The sequence below is a fragment of the Eschrichtius robustus genome, chromosome 10 (assembly GCF_028021215.1).
Source record: "Eschrichtius robustus isolate mEscRob2 chromosome 10, mEscRob2.pri, whole genome shotgun sequence".
NCBI classification, from domain to species: domain Eukaryota; kingdom Metazoa; phylum Chordata; class Mammalia; order Artiodactyla; family Eschrichtiidae; genus Eschrichtius; species Eschrichtius robustus.
Genome location: NC_090833.1, coordinates 100,395,810 through 100,414,505, shown reverse-complemented (window position 1 = coordinate 100,414,505; position 18,696 = coordinate 100,395,810). Strand labels below are relative to the sequence as shown.

The following is an 18,696-nucleotide window of genomic DNA, read 5'->3' as shown; positions in this document are numbered from 1 at the left end:
ACAATCTTCATCCATATAAGATGGCAAACTTAATCAATAAATGTGTGTTCTGACTGCTCCACCAACTGACTGTTCCCCCATCTTTATCGCTCTTCTCTGGCCTCCTTATTCCCTGAGACACAACAGTATTGAAATTAGTCCCATTAATAACCCTGCAATGGCCCCTAAGTGTTCAAATGAAAGGAAGAGTCATATGTCTCTCACTTTAAATCAAAAGCTAGAAAAGATTAAACTTTGTGAGGAAGGCATGTCAAAAGCTGAGACCGTCCAAAAGCTAGGCTTCTTGTGCCAAACAGTTAGCCAAGTTATGAATGCAAAGGAAACATTCTTGAAGGAAATTAAAAGTGCTACTCTAGTGAACGCATGAATGATAAGAAAGTGAAACAGCCTTATTGCTAATATGGAGAAAGTTTTATTGGTCTGGATAGAATATAAAACCAACCACGACATTACCTTAAGCCAAAGCCTAATGCAGAGCAAGGCTCTAACTCTCTTCAATTCTATGAAGGCTAAGACAGATGAGGAAGCTGCAGAAGGAAAACTTGAATCTAGCACAGGTTGGTTCATGAGGCTGAAGGAAAGAAGCCATTTACATAACATCAAAGAGCAAGGTAAAGCAGCAAGTGCTGATGTAGAAGCTGCAGCAGGTTATCCAGAGGATCTAGCTAAGATAATTAATGAAGGTGGCTACACTAAACAACAGATTTTCAGTGCAGATAAAATAGCCTCATATTGGAAGGAGATGCCATCTAGGAATTTCATAGCTAGAGAGAAGTCAATGCCTGGCTTTAAAAGTTCAAAGGAGAGGGGTGGGATAGGGAGGGTGGGAGGGAGGGAGATGCAAGAGGGAAAAGATATGGGAACATATGTATATGTATAACTGATTCACTTTGTTACAAAGCAGAAATTAACACACCATTGTAAAGCAATTATACTCTAATAAAGATGTTAAAAAAAAAAAAAAAACTTCAAAGGACAGACTGACTCTCTTGTTAGGGGCTAATGCAGCTGGTGACTTTAAGTTGAAGCCAATGCTCATTTACCATTCTGAAAATCCTAGGGCCCTTGAGAATTATGCTAAATCTGCTCTGCTTATGCTCTATAAATGCAACAACAAAGCCTGGATGACAGCACATCTGTTTACAGCATCGTTAACTGAATATTTCAAGCCCACTATTGAGGCCTACTGCTTGGAAAAAAAGATTCCTTTCAAAATATTACTACTCATTGACAATGCACCTGGTCACCCAAGAGCTCCGATTGAGATGCCAATGAGATTAATGTTGTTTTCATGCCTGCTAACACAACATCTATTCTGCAGCCCATGGATCAAGGAGTAACTTCAATTTCAAGTCTTTTTATTTAAGAAATGCATTTCATAAGGCTGTAGCTGCCATACGTAGTTATTCCTCTGATCGATCTGAGCAAAGTCAATTGAAAACTTCTGGAAAGGATTGACCATTCTAGATGCCATCAAAAACACTCATGATTCATGGAAAGAGGTAAAATCATCACCATTAACAGGAGTTTGGAAGAAGTTAATTCCAACCCTCGTGGATGACTTTGAGGGGTTCAAGACATCAGTTGAGGAAGTAACTGCAGATGTGGTGGAAATAGCAAGAGAACCGGAATTAGAAATGGAGCCCGAAGATGTGACTGAATTGCTGGAATGTTATGATAAAAATTTAATGGACGAGGAGCTGCGTCTTAGGGATGAGCAAAGAGAGTGGTTTCTTGAGATGGAATCTACCCCTGGTGAAGATGTTGTGAAGATTGTTGAAATGACAACAAAGGGTTAGAATGTTATATAAACTTAGTTGATAAGCAGTGGCAGGGTTTGAGAGGAGTGACTCCAATTTTGAAGGTAATTCTGTGAGGGAAATGCTATAAAACAGCATCGCATGCTACAGAGAAATCATTCATGAAAGGAAGAGTCAATCAGTGTGGCAAAATTCATCTTTGTCTTGTTTTAAGAATACGTCACAGTCACCCCAACCTTCAGCAACCATCACCCCTGATCAGTAAGCGGCCATCAACACTGAGGCAAGACCCTCTACCAGCAAAAAGGTTGCAACTCGCTCAGATGATGGTTAGCAATAAAGTTTTTAGCAATAAAGTGTTGATAATTAAGGTGTGTACATTATTTTTTAGACATAATACTATTGCATACTTAATAGACTACAGTATATTGTAAACATACCTTCTAAATGCACTAGGAAACCAAAAACTTTGTGTGACTTGCTTTATTGTGATATTCACTTTATTGCAGTGGTCTGGAACCAAACCCTCAATATCTCTGAGATATGCCTGTACCCAGCAAAACTATCCTCCAAAATGAATCAAAAGTTAAAACAGTGCCAGATACATAAAAACCTAGAAAATTCATCACTAACAAATCTGCACTATGAAAAAATACTAAAGGAAGTACTTCAGGCTAAAATGAAAGCCACTAAGCAATAATTCATGTCACATGAAAAAATAGAGGATAATGGTAAAGTTAAAAACATAGGCAAATATTAAAACAGTATAAATGTAGTTTTTGTCCATAACTCTTTTCCTCTCCTCTCTGATTTAAAAGACAACTGAATAAAGCAATAATTATAAACCTGTGTTGATAAGCACTCAATGTATAAATATGGAATCTTCATAACATAACAGCACAATGGAAGGTGGAGAAATAGAGCCACATAGGAGCAAAGTTTTTGTATACTATTGCAATTAAATTGGTGTTAATCTGAACTAAATTGTTACAAATTAAGATGTTAGTTGTAATCCCCAGGGCAACAACTAAGAAAATAACTTTTAAAAGACAGTTAAAAAAAAAGAAAAGAAAAGAAGGTAATGAAAAGAGTTCACTCATAAAATATTTATTTGACACCAAAGAAAGCAGTTATGGAGAAACAAAGGGACAAAAACATGACATAACACATATAGAAAAAAATAGCAAAATGTCAGGTAAAATCCTAATTTATCAGTAATTACATTAAATGTAAATACATTGAACACTCCAATTAAAAAACAAAGACTGGCAGAATGGATTTTTAAGATAAAGTGGTCTAACTATATGCTTTCTAAAAGAGACACATTTTAGATTGAAAGACGTTTTAGATTTAAAACACATTTTAGATTTAAAGATTTAGGTTGAAAGTAAAAGGATGTAAAAAGGTATTTCATGCAAACAGTAACCAAAAGAGAGCTGTGGTAACTCTACTAATATCGGACAAGATAGACTTCAAGACAAAATTTTTACTAGAGACAAAGATAAAACAGCAACCAGTCAAGAAGATACAATAATTATAAAGCTATATGTACCTCACAACAGACCCTAAACTATATGCAGCAAAATCTGACAGAATCAAAGGGAGAAATAGTGCAGTACTAATATTTGAAGACATCAAGACCCACTTTCAATAATGGATAGAAAACCAGAGAGAAGATTGGGAAATAGAAAATTGAACACTATACATCAACTAGACCTAACAGACATCTATAGAACACTCCGTTCAATTACAGAATATAAATTTTTCTCGAGTCCACATGTAACATTCTCCAGGATAGACCATATGTTAAGCCACAAAACAAGACTCAGAATTTTTAAAAGATTAAAATCATACAACATATGTTTTCAGACCATAATGGAATTAAAGCAGAAATTAATACTAGAAAGAAACTTGGGAAATTCACAGATATGTAGAAATTAAACAACACATGCCTAAATAACAAATGGATCAGAAAATAAATCACAGGGAAATTGGAAGAAACTTTCAGATGAATAAAAACAAAAACAACATACCAATACTTATGGGCTGAATGTAAAGCAATGCTTAGAGGGAAATTTACGAACTGTAAATGCCTATATGATAACAGACACTCTCAAATCAATAACCTGACCTTCTACTTTAATACACTAGAAAATAAGAGCTAAACCCAAAGCAAGCAGAAGGAAGAATAATAAATATTAAGGTGGAAATAAATAAAATAGTTAGCAGATCAATAGAGAAAAGCAATGAAACCAAGAGTTGGTTCTTAGAAAGATCAACAATATTGACAAAGCTATAGCTAGACTGACCAAGAAAAAAGAGAGAAGACTCAAATTACCAAAGCTAGGAAGGAAAGATGAACGACTGCTACCAACCACACAGAAATTAAAAGGATTATAAGAGAAACTATTAAAAATCATATGCCAACAAATTAGATAACCTAGATGAAATGGAAAAATTCCTACAAAGACTCAATCCACCAAAAATGACTCAAGAAGAAATAGAAAGTCTAAACAGAACTGTAACGGATAAAGAGATTAAATTAGTAATCAAAATCTTGCATCCCAAGAAAAGCCCAGAATCATATGGCTTCTTGGTGATTTCTATCTAACATCTAAAGGAGAATTAACAGCAATTCTTCATAACTCTTCCAAAAAAATAGAAGAGAACAGAAGTTTCCAAACTCAGTCTATGATGCCAGTATTACCCTGATATGAAAACCAGACAAAGATACCACAAGAAAAAAATAACAAAACTGCAGACCAATATCTCTTATGAATATGGATGGAAAACAAAATACTAGCAAACCAAGTCCAGCAACATACAAAAAGAATCATACACCATGACTGAGTGGGATTTCTTCCAGCAATGTAAGATTGGTTCAACGTTCAAAAATCAACTAATGTAATATGTCATACCATTAGAATAAAAACAAATACCAAATACCCATCTCTGTAGACACAGAAAAATCATTTGACAAAATCCAACACTTTTCCATGATAAAAACCCTCAAAAAACTTGGAATAGAAGGGCATTTTCTCAACCTGAAAAAGCATCTATGAAAAGCCCACAGCTAAGAACACAATTAATGGTGAAAGTCTGAATGCTTTCCTCCTAGAATCAGGAACATGACAAGGTTGTCCAGTCTTTCCACCTCTATTCATTGTACTAGAGATTCTAGCCAGGACAATTAGATAATAAAAAGAAATAAAAGAATTCAGATTAGGAAGTAAGAAGTAATAAAACTATATTTATTTGCACAGGACATGATCTTGTATATAAAAAATACTAAGGAATACACACACACACACAAATGATTAGAGCTAATAAATGAATTCTGTAAGTTTGCAGGATACATAATGATTATTCAAAGATCAATTGTATTTTTATACATTAACAATGAAAAAATAAAATTAACAAGCAATTCCTTTTATTATAGTATCAAAAAGAACAAAAGACTTATTCTTTTGGTAGTAAAAATTATCAAAGCAAGTGCAAGGCTTGCACACTGAAAATTACAAAACACTGTTGAAAGAAAATAAAGAAACTCTAAATAAATGGAAATACATCCTGTGTTCAGGGATTGGAAGACTAAATATTGTTAAGATGGAAGTACTCCTCAAATTGGTCTACGGATTCAAGACAATCTCTATAAACATCCCAATTGCCTTTTTTGTAAAAGTAGACCATAAAATTTATTTGAAATTGTAAGGGGCCCAGAATAGTGAAAACAATCTTGACAAAGAAGAATGTAGTTGGAGGACTTATACTTCCTGATTTCAAACTAACAATAAAGCTATACTACTCAAGGCTATGTGGTACTGGCATAATGATAGACATATAAATCAACGGAATAGAACTAAGAGTCCATAAATAAACCCATACATTTATGGTCAATTGATTTCAACATGGATGCCCAGACAATTCAATGTGTGAAATAGTGTGAAATAGTCTTTTCAACAAATGGTGCTGTGACAACTGGTTAGCCATTTGTGAAAGAATGAAGTTGGACCCTTACCTCACACCATATACAAAAATTAAGTCAAATGGATTAAAGACCTGAAAGTAAGAGCTAAAACTTAAAAGAAAACATAGATGTAAATCTTCATGACCTTGGATCAGGCAATGCTTTCTTACATATGACACCAAAAACAAAAGCAACCAAAGAAAAAATAAGTACATTAAATGGACTTCATCAAAATTAAAAACTATTGTGCGTCAAAGGACATTATCAAAAAAATGCGAAGACAACACAAAAAATAGGAGAAAATATTTGCTAATCATATAATGTGAAAAGAGACTTGCATCTACAATATATAAAGAACTTCTATACAAGTCAACAATAAAAAGACAAATAACTCAATCTTAAAAATGAGCTAAGGATTTGAGCAGAACTTTCTCCAAAGAAGATATACAAATAGCCAATAAGCACATGAAAAGATGCTTGACATCATTAGTCAACAAGAAAATGCAAGTCAAAACCACAATCAGAGACCACTTTGTACTCACTAGGATAGCTAGGACAATAACAAATGTCGGTGAAATTGGAACTTTCATACATTGCTGGTGAAAATATAAAATGGTACAGCCACTTTGGAAAACAGTTTGGTAGTTTCTCAAAATTTTAGCATAGAGTTACCATATGACTGAGCAGTTCATCTCCTAGTTATATACCCAAGAGTATTGAAACATCTGTCCACACGGGAACTTGTACGCATCTTCATAGCAGCGTTATTCATAAGAACAAAAAGGTGAAAACAACCCAAATGTCCATAAACTGATGAATGAATACACAAAAGGTAACATATGCATACAAAGGAATATTATTCAGCCCTAAAAAAAATGCCATACTGATACATGCTACTATATGGATTAACCTTGAAAACATTCCAATAAGTGAAAGAAGTCAGGCACATATTGTATGATAACATTTATATAAAATGTCCAGAATTGGCAAATCAATAAAGACAGAAAGTAGAGTAGTGGCTGTCTGGGGAAAGGGGGTTGGAAAATGGGGAGTAACTGCTAATGAGTATGGGGTTTCTTTCTGGGGTGATGAAAAATGTTCTGGAATTAGATAGTGGTGATGATTGTACTCGTGCTATCTTTGACAATACTAAATACCACAGAACTGTACATTCTTAAAGGGTAATTTTATCATAAATAAACTATATATCAAATTTTTTAAAAATAATAAATGGAGCTTTGGCTACATTTGAATTCTTTTTCATTGCCTTCTCTGGTTTTGTGTTGAAAATAACTTTGGACTTCTGTAAGAAAAATCAGAGGAAAAAATCTTCTAAGGAAAATCATACCATACCAAAAAACCCATTCATTTAAAAGTATTATTTTTTATTTCCAGTTGGAGATGGGCGATGAATCCAGATCACAGAGTGTCTCCCCCAATAATTAATACAATGAACAAAAAATACCTCACGAATAAGTAAAGCCATCCACTCACTAGCAGCAAAAGAAGGAAAGAGGAAGTCATGTGCCACCAACATGAAACTTTGAGATGCTGGGGCAGCTTGCTGGGACCTAATGCTGCCCCACTCACTCCACGTTCACCTGTCCCCAGCTCTACTCCGAGGAATGTGGACAAAGAAGCTGACTGTGCCAATTCTCATACCTCCAGCTCATGCCCAATTTGAAGAGAAATGGCCTGAGCAAGTGAGCAGAAAACCCAAGGAGAACGGCTCACAAATAGAACCTCCTGTTTTGCTGGCCCCTGGGAAATCTAGAAGGAAAATGGGCCAGTGCCCTCCACAGTCCAGGGTCCCCATAACAGGGCAGGGAGGGGAAGAGGGACATGGCAGCTGGAAGCAAAGTGCATTCTCTCATGGCCCAGGATGTCCCCAGCTGGGACAGAAGGTGGTGCATTCCTACCTGCTCCCTGGATCTCAGACCTGCTCAGTGGACACAACAAGCAGTTTGTCAGACAAGATGAGACTGATGTCAGGGAACACAGGTCCCCTTGTTCCTGCTCTGCTTTAGAAATGTTATACCATAACTTGCATATTGGGTTGAAAGTTTTCTCGGTAGATAAGATCTCTCTACTTCATTCTCTTTCCCCAAAACTTCTTCAAACTTTACTGTATAGAAACATATACAGGACTTCATACCTCAAGTATATTCCTGGAGAAGCATGGTAGTTCAATTAACTCCCCCCACTCATTTTTTGACATATTATTTTAATAGGATTTATTTGACTTCTTTGCAACATTTCAAAAGTACAGAAAAGCCTAAATTAATATAAAAGCCACCTACACATCCACCACTGAGATTAAACAAGTGTGAACATTTTGCTATATTTGATACCTTTTTTTTAAAGAAATAAAACTTGTCAAACTTGCTTTGGATGAAAAAATACATGATATTAACTGTAAAATGCTAATGGTAGAATCTAGATGGTGGGTATAGAGGTGTTCCTTGCAAATTCTTTTTGTATATTGGAACACTGTTGTTATAAAATGTTAGGGAGGAAATACACTTAACAAAATCAGTTAAAGCCCACCCATGTCCCTGTCATCCTCAGATGTCCTAGAGTTGGTATGTAATATTCTTGCATGTTTTTATACTCTTTATACACATGCACTTACCCATAAACTATATATACAATTGTTTATGTGTTTTTAAAATTTCCATAGATGGTTCATATCCTTTTTCACTCCATTTAAAGTATTTGAGATTAATTCTGGTAATACACATATACTGATGAATTCTGTTTAATGACTATGTCTCATTATAATATAAAATTTAGAACTTTTTGTTCACCCACTCTCCTGCCAAGGGCTATCGGGTTCCCTCCACTTTCTAACTTTTTTTTCACACAACTTGTATGAGTTTGCAGAAGTCTTTATCAACCGGGAAAAAATGGGGCCTTCACAGGCACCTCCAGAATGAATGTCTTAACAGAAATTTTCCAGTGGATGAAGGAAAAAAAATTAAAAGTCTCTTTGAAGAAAGGTGAAGACTTCAGAGAGATGAAAGGAGACTTCATAATAATGAAGGTAGAAGTAGGCACTGCCTTCACAACTAAGTCCCAGAATGTGGCTGCAGAAGTTGGAGAAAACATAAAAAGTAAATTCAGGAGAAATAAAGTTTTATTGACAGCGAACACACCATTGTAATAGGCTTTCAGTAGGACAGGTGACTGAATAACCAACATGCCCCATATTATTTTTTTTTAATGCTGCATGGAATATTCTTATGTCCTAAGGAAACTCAAGGGTACACTCTGAACATTTTTTATAATAAACTAAACATCTCACAATTCCTGTTTACATTCACTATTTCAGTTAACACTTAAAATACTGCCAAGCCACTATTATTCCTATTTTACAGAGAAAACTGCTGAGACCCAGATTGGTTAAAGAACTTGCCCAGGGCCACACAGGCCATCAAGTCTGAAAGCTACGAAAGCCAATAAAGCAGAATCAATGCTCGTCATTCCGAGCAGGGCGCCTCACGAAGGGAGCCTCTGAATCAGGACTTTGGCTAACCCTGAGGACAAGGACAATGGGACAGGTAGAACCTGTGGTGACACCGACCCAAGGAGGCAACATATGGAAACATCACGTGCTTGCAGAGGAAACAGAACAAAAACATATTACAATGTTTTTTTTGGTAACCTTGGCTACTGTCACTATAGTTTCAAGAAAATGTTTTTCTAAACATTGGGAGCATCGCCCATATGTCGGCTTCCATCTGTCAGTTTCCTGAGCCATGGCCCAGCACCAGCCAGGTGTCTCCGGGCCCAGGAAGCCCTGTGATTAACTGTGTCTGTTCAGAGCACTCCTCGGGGAGGTGGTTTTGTGGTTTCCTTCTTTTAAGTGTTTTTAAGAGGAAAGGTGAGAAAATGCAGAGAGGCCACTGCAAACGATGTCACAGCGTTACTCACCGGTCATGGAGAGTGGGGATCTTGGAAGGACACTGCAAATATTGCTTAAACCGGAGCTCAAAGGCTTGTCCAATGGAGCCGATGACCTCCTGGGCCAGCCCGTCACAACATTCCAGAATGTGACAAGCTGTAGGAGCAAGGGACACAGGCTCATTAGAGACAGACACTGGAGCTACCCAGGCTCCTCCTTCCTGAGGGTGAAAGCCCGCAGCCTAGGGAAGAAGAGAGGGACAAGGAGGTGCCTTTCATGATATGTCCTGTCAGCTCTGCATGCAGCTTAATCCCTGAGAGCCCCCAGCGGTACCGTTTCACCGCAGAGATCCATTTCTTAATAGCCTATTCTCTCCAAAAGTAAAGGTTCTATTTGTAAGTACGTTTTAACATTTTAAAGTTCAGCTTGATTGCTCTTCTATTGCTTTAGAGTCTATAAAATATCAACTCAGAACTTAGTAGGGAAACAGGGTTTGGAAGGAAACCTTAACAAGACAAAGAACCTGATAGTAACAAGAAATGAATCCCTTTAAGACCCCGTGAGGCTTAACAAATGGACTTAAACTGGCTCTTATTGAATGAGTCCTGAGGTATCCGATGGACTTAGAGCAAGCTGTTTGCTTACTTCCTAGTGAGAGTAAAGTGTCACCACCAGATGTGGCAACTCAAAGCAATAAGGTCAACAACCTTTTAAGATGAGTTTAAAGGGATATTAATTAATCACTATGACCATCCCACCACATGCCACCTGCATCTACACTGGACGAGACTGGATATTCATGCCAGTTCTCAGAAAAGGGGTGTTGGTAGCCAGACGAGGACCCCTCAGAGACCTGGAGCAACCCTTCACCCCTTTGGGGTGCCCGCTGTCTTGGTGGCCAGGCTGTGGTGTAATCCATGCAGAACCTTCGGAGAAAAGAGTGTTGAGTGAGGGAAGGCACCAAAGAAGGTCCTGTCTCTGCTCTACAAGAAAGTAGAATGTCTTCTTCCCAGACACACGTCCATGGCATACCACAGAAGAGTCCCAGCCCCTTCACATTGTCCCGTGACCAGCATGACATGCTCTGTTACTAACGGGATAAAGGCATCTCCCTGGAGAAAATGACAGATGCATGTGTCACACTCCATCTTTCTCTTGCCACTAGTTAGGATACAATTGTGTTTCAAGGAGGTTCCTCCAGGAGCACAGCGGGTGCCCAGCAGTGAGGAGAGGCATTGCTACAGGGGTAGCCATTCCCCAGCAGTGATTAGGGAGATGCAGAAGCATCCCTCTGCTGCAGGAGAAGCGAGCACAGAAAGAGGACTCATTAAGGTGGGAACTGCGAGGGAAGGAACAGAGACATCACCACCTCCACAGTCTGGCCGCTCTTCCATCACGATGCCGCCTTCTACACGCACAAAGACATTCAGGTGCCACAGAGCTCACCCTGATGGCGGCTGCTAGGGTGGGGGGGCCTCAGGTTTCTTCCCTCCCCAGGCTCGAGGAGGGAGCATGCTCCTGAGGACCCAGGGACAAGCATTTCCTGGGAAGAGCAAGTGTAACCGGATTGCCGCTTCAGACTGCAATGCAATCCCTTGGGTACATTAGCCCTACTTCAGATATGGCCAAGGGATTTTTCCAAGGAGACAGGTGTCCCGGCTGTATTTTATTATTGAGTATTGATATTGTTTTATGTTATTATTGATACTAGTATTTATTATCAACACAGTTAGGCACAAAGCAAGGCCATATTAAGCAGCTGTTGGAGTCATGGGGTTGTTCGTTAACGGATAGCAGTGGAGGTGTCTTTCCAGCCAATAAGGAAGTAGGAGTCTAAGACAGAGTGAGAGAAAGACACCTGGCTCCCCCACCTGCCCTGTGTTTCTAGCCACACCTGCCCCCTCCATGCAGCATCAGCACCAGCCAAGAGAACTGGCTGGCCAGTACTTTGGAGAAACAGAATAACAACTGGGGACGGGCCAAGAAAGTGAAGCTTATTTTTTTTTCTAAGGAGGAAAGCAGCGCCCTAGCCTTAGTGAATGAAGAGCAAGGTTTCTGCAGAGGGGGCCATATGATCAATCCACACGGCCCCCTCATCTTCTACACACTAGAGAACATGAGGTTGGAAGTGGGTCTTCTTTAAATCAGTTCCTGGGACATTTGGAAGATACAGGGCTCTGGGTGGAAGCACCTTCACTTGGTGAGGGTGGAGCCCTGGTATCTGGTCTAGATACCAGAGGATGACAGGAACTGCAGATGCAGAATTAAATCACGACTCCAGGCTCTGGAGCCTGGCTCATTCCTCGGTGGACCATGAAAACGTCATCTGTTGGCTAGGTCTGAGGATCCTTCTGTAGAATGGCCTCTCTGTGTTCCAGAAACCCACTCCAAATCCAGAACTAACCCTGGGCTGACAGTCTCTCTGGACCTGTATTTCCTCTGACTGTTGCAACAGTCTTTAGCTAAAAGCCACTGTCTTCTAACCTCACCTGTGTGACTCAGTGTGTGTGAGGAATGATGAGTTTCTCACTACAGGTAACCATCGGGGCTGCTTGTTTTACATCCCATGAGGAAAGAATGGAGCTGGAGGTGTCATTCATGAGCAAGAAGGAGAAGAACTGGATGAGAGGCAGGTACAGAGTGGTGGGGCCCAGAATCAAGACTCAGAATGATGTTGTAAAACCTAAAACATGGCCCAAAACAAACACAGGAGCAGCAAAATGGGGTCATTCCTCATTCTATCCCTTCTGAAGGGGACGGGTTCTTTGGCAGCGGTGCAGTAGTGGGAGGGGTGTCTCCGGGGTGGAGGTGGGGGTGCTTGTCTGCCCATGCTGGTCTCTCTCTCTGACCAATAAGCAAGGCTGATGTTGCTTTCCAGGAGAACCAGCTCAGACCCCACAGCAGCCGGCTCAGCCCTGACACTAGTGAGGGGACTTCATCAGGCCTCACCACAAAGGCCACTCCCCACCTGGGATGAGCCACTTGAGAGCAGGATGTGCTGCGGCCCTTGTAATCATACCAGATAGAACTGGGACACAGCCTCTTTCCTCACACAGCAGCCTCCTAATAGGTCAACCACACATCTTCCCCGCACGGTAGACACTGGCAGGTCAGAAGTCCCTCCGCAAGTTTCCCAATGGCTCCAAAAAAGTCCAGAGGCCAGTGGCTGCACCTGTCCATCGGTGTTCAAGGCTGCCCTGGCCATCTGACTGATAAATGGACTGCAGGCCAACTGGGGCCTCCATTCATCTGTGCTAGCTCTCTGAGCCCTGCCTGGGATGGCTGCTCTGTTAGTCAGCTCAGGCAAGTGATGCCACGATAACAAACAGCCCCAGCATCTTAGTGGCTGAAAACAATCCCATTCTCGCTTGTTCATTTCTGGGCAACTCTCCAGGTGGTCACCCCATGAACCAAGCTGCTTTGATCTTTCAATCCTGAATTTCAACACAAGGCCTCTTCCCAAGCCAGGGAAGAAAGAGACAGTAGGGTCTTGCACCAGCACTAACTGCCTCATCCATTCTGCTCTCACACAGAACTGTCGCCTGGCTCCTCCTCCACCCAGGAGAGGCTGGTGGTACAGTCTCCTGGGAGCTTGGAAGGAGTGAGGTCAGGACATCAGTGAGTGCTAGCAATGCCTATCACATGCACCAAACACCCAAAAAGCCTTTACTTCTGTAAATAAGAAATTGTCAAGATTTTCTCATGCTTACCAGTGAAGAACTCTTTACTATACTGAGCATGTGTCCCAAATATGTATCTACTTATTTATAAATTATGAACATATATTCCCATGTTAATATAATAGTTATGTATATTATAAAAATATCTTTTAAAAGATGTTAAAAATGATACAATAAAGATAAAATAAAGTTTAAGATGTCTTGTTGGCCCTGAAGCATCACACTGTCATTTATTATCTCAAAGCAAGATAAATATTTTGGGTGAGGTTCATCACTAATGATGATGGATAGAAATTCATCCTTCCATCTTTGAAATATTTTTCTTAATTATTTTGAGTCTGGAGGGGTTGATTCCTTATCTTAGCTGATTAGATTATTGTTGGGTTTTTTTTTTTTTTTTTTTTTGCTTTGTAAAAGTAAGACCCCCACTTCCCCACCCCCTCTGTGGTCAGGAGCAGCTGACATACAGAAAGGGTGTCACTGGCTCACTGCACAATTTACGTATGACTATGGGGTAATACCCGCTCTATCTCAGATCAGTGACTATAGACAGAGGCTCCAGCATGTGTTTCCCACCACAGTGGCTGCTTCCACACCCTGTGGGATGGGCCACCCCACCTCAGTGGGCATTGTTTCCATGGGGCGACTCTGCAAGTATGAGCAGAAAACCTCTCAGGATCTGTGCTTCTCTTTTAAGAAGTCATGACCCCTCCCACCCATGCCAAACCAACCCAACTCACACTTCACAGCCATCTGGCCTCCACAAGGCAGCCCAGCCCTTGAAGTGGTCCCGTCTCAGACTGTCCCACTGTCCTCTTATCTAGACTCACAGACTCTCCAAGAGTTCAAATTCATAGCCAAGTTCTCTACCAACTGGTGACTGACATAGGGAACCTCGGAGACACCTGGAGTCATTACCTAATCAGAAAAAAATCCTACCAAACAATGACTGCTGTCTCTTCCTCTTAGTGGGCTGATAACGCTCACCCCTTAAAAGGAACACTGAACACCAGTGAATTCTTACCAGAGAACCGGGGACTCCAAACTCAAGCATAGTTTTCAGCCAACCCTAGTCTGTTCACTTAATATATCCACATGTTCCTCATTGTTCCAGATTTTTTTGATCTGAGACAGGTAAGAACTCCAAGATTCAGCTCCCATGCTCTTAATTAAGAATTGTTTAATATCTGTTCTAGCCTCAGAGTGGAAAACTAAAACTTTATGAGGAGATAATTTTGCACCCATCAGACTGGTAGGGATTTAAAAGTCTGCAATTCCAAGTGTTGAACAAGAGCTGAAGCCAAGGAGCCCTCTTGTGCCACTTGTGGAATTATAAAGTGAAATAACCATTTTTAAAAAACTGAAGATGTCCCAAAACACAGTGATTTGTCCCAGAGGTATAAACCCTAAGAAAATTCTTGCACATGAGCAAAAGGCAAATGTACAAAATATTTACTGCAGACTTCACTCAATAGACACTTATTGAGCACCAACTCTGTACCAGGCTCTGCCCCAGGATCTTCAGATACAGCAAGTAACAAAACAGAGTCCTGCTCTCACCGACCTTACAGTCTAGAAGGTGGACACTGAAAATAAAGAAGGAAAAATATACCATTAGAATGGGTTGAATGGTGCCCCCCAGCAGCCAAAGCCCTCTCTACATCCTGACCCCCTGAACCTGTGAAAAAGGGTCTTTGCAGATGTAATTAAGGACTCAAAATGAGATCATTCTGGATTAGGGTGGGCCCTAAATCCAATGACAAGTGCCTTATAAGGGTCAGAAGAGGAGGTGACACAGACACAGAGGGGGAGGTGATGTGAAGATGGAGGCCGAGACTAGAGTGATGCAGCCACAAGCCAAGGACTCCTGGAGCCACCAGATGCTGGAAGAAGCAGGAAGCCTCCCCCCCTGGAACGTTTGGAGGGAGCATGGCCCTGCTGACACCTTGATTTCAGACCCTTAGCCTCCAGAATTGTGAAAGAGCAAACTTTTGTTGTTTTGAGCCACAAAGTTTGCAGTAATTTGTTACAGCAGTCACAGAAAACTAATACAACCATAAAGACAATAATGTGAAATAAAGGGGGTGATGAGGATAATGTTGTAGGGTGACATGTAGGATGACCAGGGAAAGCCATGTAGGAGGTGGCATCGCAGAAGAAGCCTGAAGGAAGTCAGGGAGTGAGCCATAGGAAGGTCTAGTCTAAGAATGTTGCAGGCATAGGGCTCAACAGGTGCAAAGGCCCTGAGGCAGGTGCTTGCTTGACATGTTCAAGGAAGAGCCAGAAGATCAGGGGAGCTGGAGTGGAGGTGAGGGGAGATCACAGGAAATGAGACAGGGGATAGAGCAGGAGTGAGCTCACATCGTGATGAGTGAGACAAGCAGATACTTTGTGGTGGAAGGAAAGACTTAGCTCTGTGGCTTGTCAAGGTGAGGGGGCTAGGAGGCTTCTGAGCAGAGATGTGCAGCAGGCTGGTAACTACACAAGTCTGACTTTCAGCCAGAAGCTTGGGCTACACAGGAACATTCACAGTCTTTGGCACAGGGTATTAAGAACACAGGGACTGGCTTGTTTATTTTTAAAAAAACACAAAAAACCATGGTTGACAAAAGCCAGATATGGGAAACAACCTAATCATTCTCTCACAGGAAAATTAACCTCCCACCACAGTGTTATGAGATGGAATTTAACCTCCTGGCTTAAAAAAATAAATCATTGCTTTCACTTATTATACAGAAGAGGTTTTACTCCTAGGGGAAAGAAAATCCAGAGAAGGTGCTGTATTATTTAAGGAGTTCATACTCTTTAAGTTTCTCCTGGAAAGTCACCTCCTGCGGCCTACAACTGTCTGAGGCCAGAGGAACCCTAAATTCAGTGTTGAAATGACCGTGAGCTAGTAGAGAAGCCTGGAGAAGGAAGCGCAGCCATGTGAGGCAGTAGTCCACGGGGTCTTCCCTCTCAAGCCCAGTCACCACGTTTCCCCCTTATTCAGGAAATCCTGGGGAAAGGGCAGCAGGATGTGTTAGAAGCTATACGGGCTGAACACTCAGGCCTCTCTACCATCAGGTCAGCACCACAGGATATGACTTTCCATGCAAGTTCAGGAGTTCCAGAAGGCGCCTGAATAGGGATGCTATTGTGGTTATAAATTATAGGAAGTACATGCCATCTGCAGGCAGCCATATGTCTAATTAGGACATTATTTTTTAGGTACTTTTGTGACCCAAACAGTCCATTCTGAACCAAGAGACATTAGGTTGCAGGGAATAGGAGTCCTTGGGTAGTAATACAAATTCCAATGTGAAAAGAAAATGGTATGTTAGGATCCAGCAAAGCCTGATTTGTTGGGCGTTTTATCCTACATGTATCAGTAGTCACCTTCCAGGTCTCCTGTCAGCCCTGCCTTTCAGCTATAAGGCGCCAACCTCATGAAACTTCACTCATTTGCAATCCTTATCTCCTCAAGATGGTGGTGGTTACCATAGAGCTTAATGACATGGGTCAGAGATCCTTTGCCCTTCCACCAGATTAATTATATAAGCCATGGATTCTTGATACTAGAGAGAAAAATATAATTTTTTTCTCACTGTAAATACTGCTAGATTACCCAAAAACACACACCAGAATGTATAAGCAGGAATCAGTGTGGAAAGGACAAATGATAACAGTGAGGGACTTTGACCCATCTCTGCAGGATTTTGACAGACGACTTTCTGGGCTCCAAATGTGCCTTGATGCCTGCCTGCCTTGAGGAGCTCTGCCTGCAGCCAGGGAACCACAATGGGGTCAGCACATCAACTGGGGCCTCTGCGTGGGGAGTTGGATATTTAAGAGTCCAAATAAGAACATTCACTCCCAGAATTTCTTGCTAATCTGACTCCTGCATGGCAGAGGCCATTCTTATTCAATTAAACTCTCTTCCTGGCCTAGGGCAGGAGGAAAGAGAAGAGAGCAGCCAGGGGAGCCCTCCCCCAGCTCCTTGCGAAAGGAGGCAACGGTGGGTGGACGCATATCGGATGGAGGCAAAGCGTGCTCTGAGATACTGTTCATGGCCAGATCTATGACTCCCCTCCCTTCCCACACTGCCTCCCAGGAGGCTGGGGCTGCCTGTGTACGTGTGGGAACAGAGATGTGATGGATAAGGAAGGCTGCAAATTTCTGTTGGAAGACAGGTCTGGTTCCCCTCCCCTGAATCTGAGCTGCCTGGGACAGCTCTGACTCGTCAACTATGACAGAGATGAAGCGGTGCCTGGTCTTTGGCATCCACTTTGGCATCATGGTGCCCAGAGTTGCTATGTGGGAAGTCCTACTGCCCTGATTCAGGGGCCACTTGGAGGGGCCCTGAGACTCCTTGCAGAGGGAGAAGGACCCTGCTGGCTTTGACTTCTAGTCCTCCCTGCCAAGGTCCAAGGTGTGGAAGTGAAGTCAACTTGGACCCTCTAGACCAGGCCAGCCACCAGCCAAAGACCACCCAATACCCCACTGATGCCACAGAGAGCAGAAGAATTGGCCAACTGAGCCCCGCCTGGACGCTTGATACTTCATCATATCAAAAGATATTTTTAAATGATGGCTGTTAGGCCATTAAGATTTGTTACGGGCAACAGATAACTGGAAGAAGGGAGTGATCATCTCCTATCAAGCATCTCAAAGGACCCCTATGCTGCTGGTGCCCCCAAAGCACCAGCAACAGCGCAGAGGTCTGGCGTTTGTCTTCACACTAGCACTGCATGCGGGTCCCAAAGGGAGCTGGTCCAGCAACCACCGAGCACATGGAGTGGATCCTGATTTCCATGACTTTGAAAAGGTACTGTGGCAGGTACTGTGGTACTTTGACAAGGGCAGAAGGTGCTGCTGGTTTACAGCCGTGAAACAAGGTATCAGCTTGGATGCTTCCATGGCCCTAAGTCAAATTGCACAGGGTTAAACTCCTTCAGGGTCTGGACCTAGAGCCTGATTCCTCAGCCCTGGCTGTACATGGGAATCATCTGGAGAGCTTTTAAAAAATACAGTTGCCTGGGTACCCCTCTCTGAGGCCTGAGCACTGAGATTTTTTTAAAGCTCCCCAGGTATAAAGTATGGTTCATTTTCAGAACCATTGACCTAGGAGCCATTAAGGATGTGAAGAAAAAGTCTAGGATTACTTGAAGTTAACTTAGAACAAACAAAAATAAAGGAAGAACTTCAACAAGTGTTAACTCTTGGATTAGTGCCTCCTGCCACCTCCCGCTCCCCCAAGGTTGGTGGGAAAACAGAATGCTAAAATCTCATCTGAGGTGAAATTTTAAAAGAAGAAGAGTATATATATATGTATATCGACAGATATAAAATTTCTGCAAAGCCAACTAGGAAATCTTAACAATGGGTACCTGGGGTAGAGGGTGG

At 41.4% G+C, this 18,696-nt stretch overlaps 1 protein-coding gene across 1 annotated transcript in view; it reads right to left on the bottom strand.

The window, feature by feature from the left end:
- The window catches only part of SHC3 (SHC adaptor protein 3), a 142,027-nt gene that overhangs the window by 34,049 nt on the left and 89,282 nt on the right, over positions 1-18,696 (bottom strand). The window contains exon 7 of the mRNA XM_068552745.1: positions 9,661-9,787. Coding sequence (XP_068408846.1) covers positions 9,661-9,787 — 127 coding nt within the window. The remainder of the gene's footprint in view (positions 1-9,660; positions 9,788-18,696) is intronic.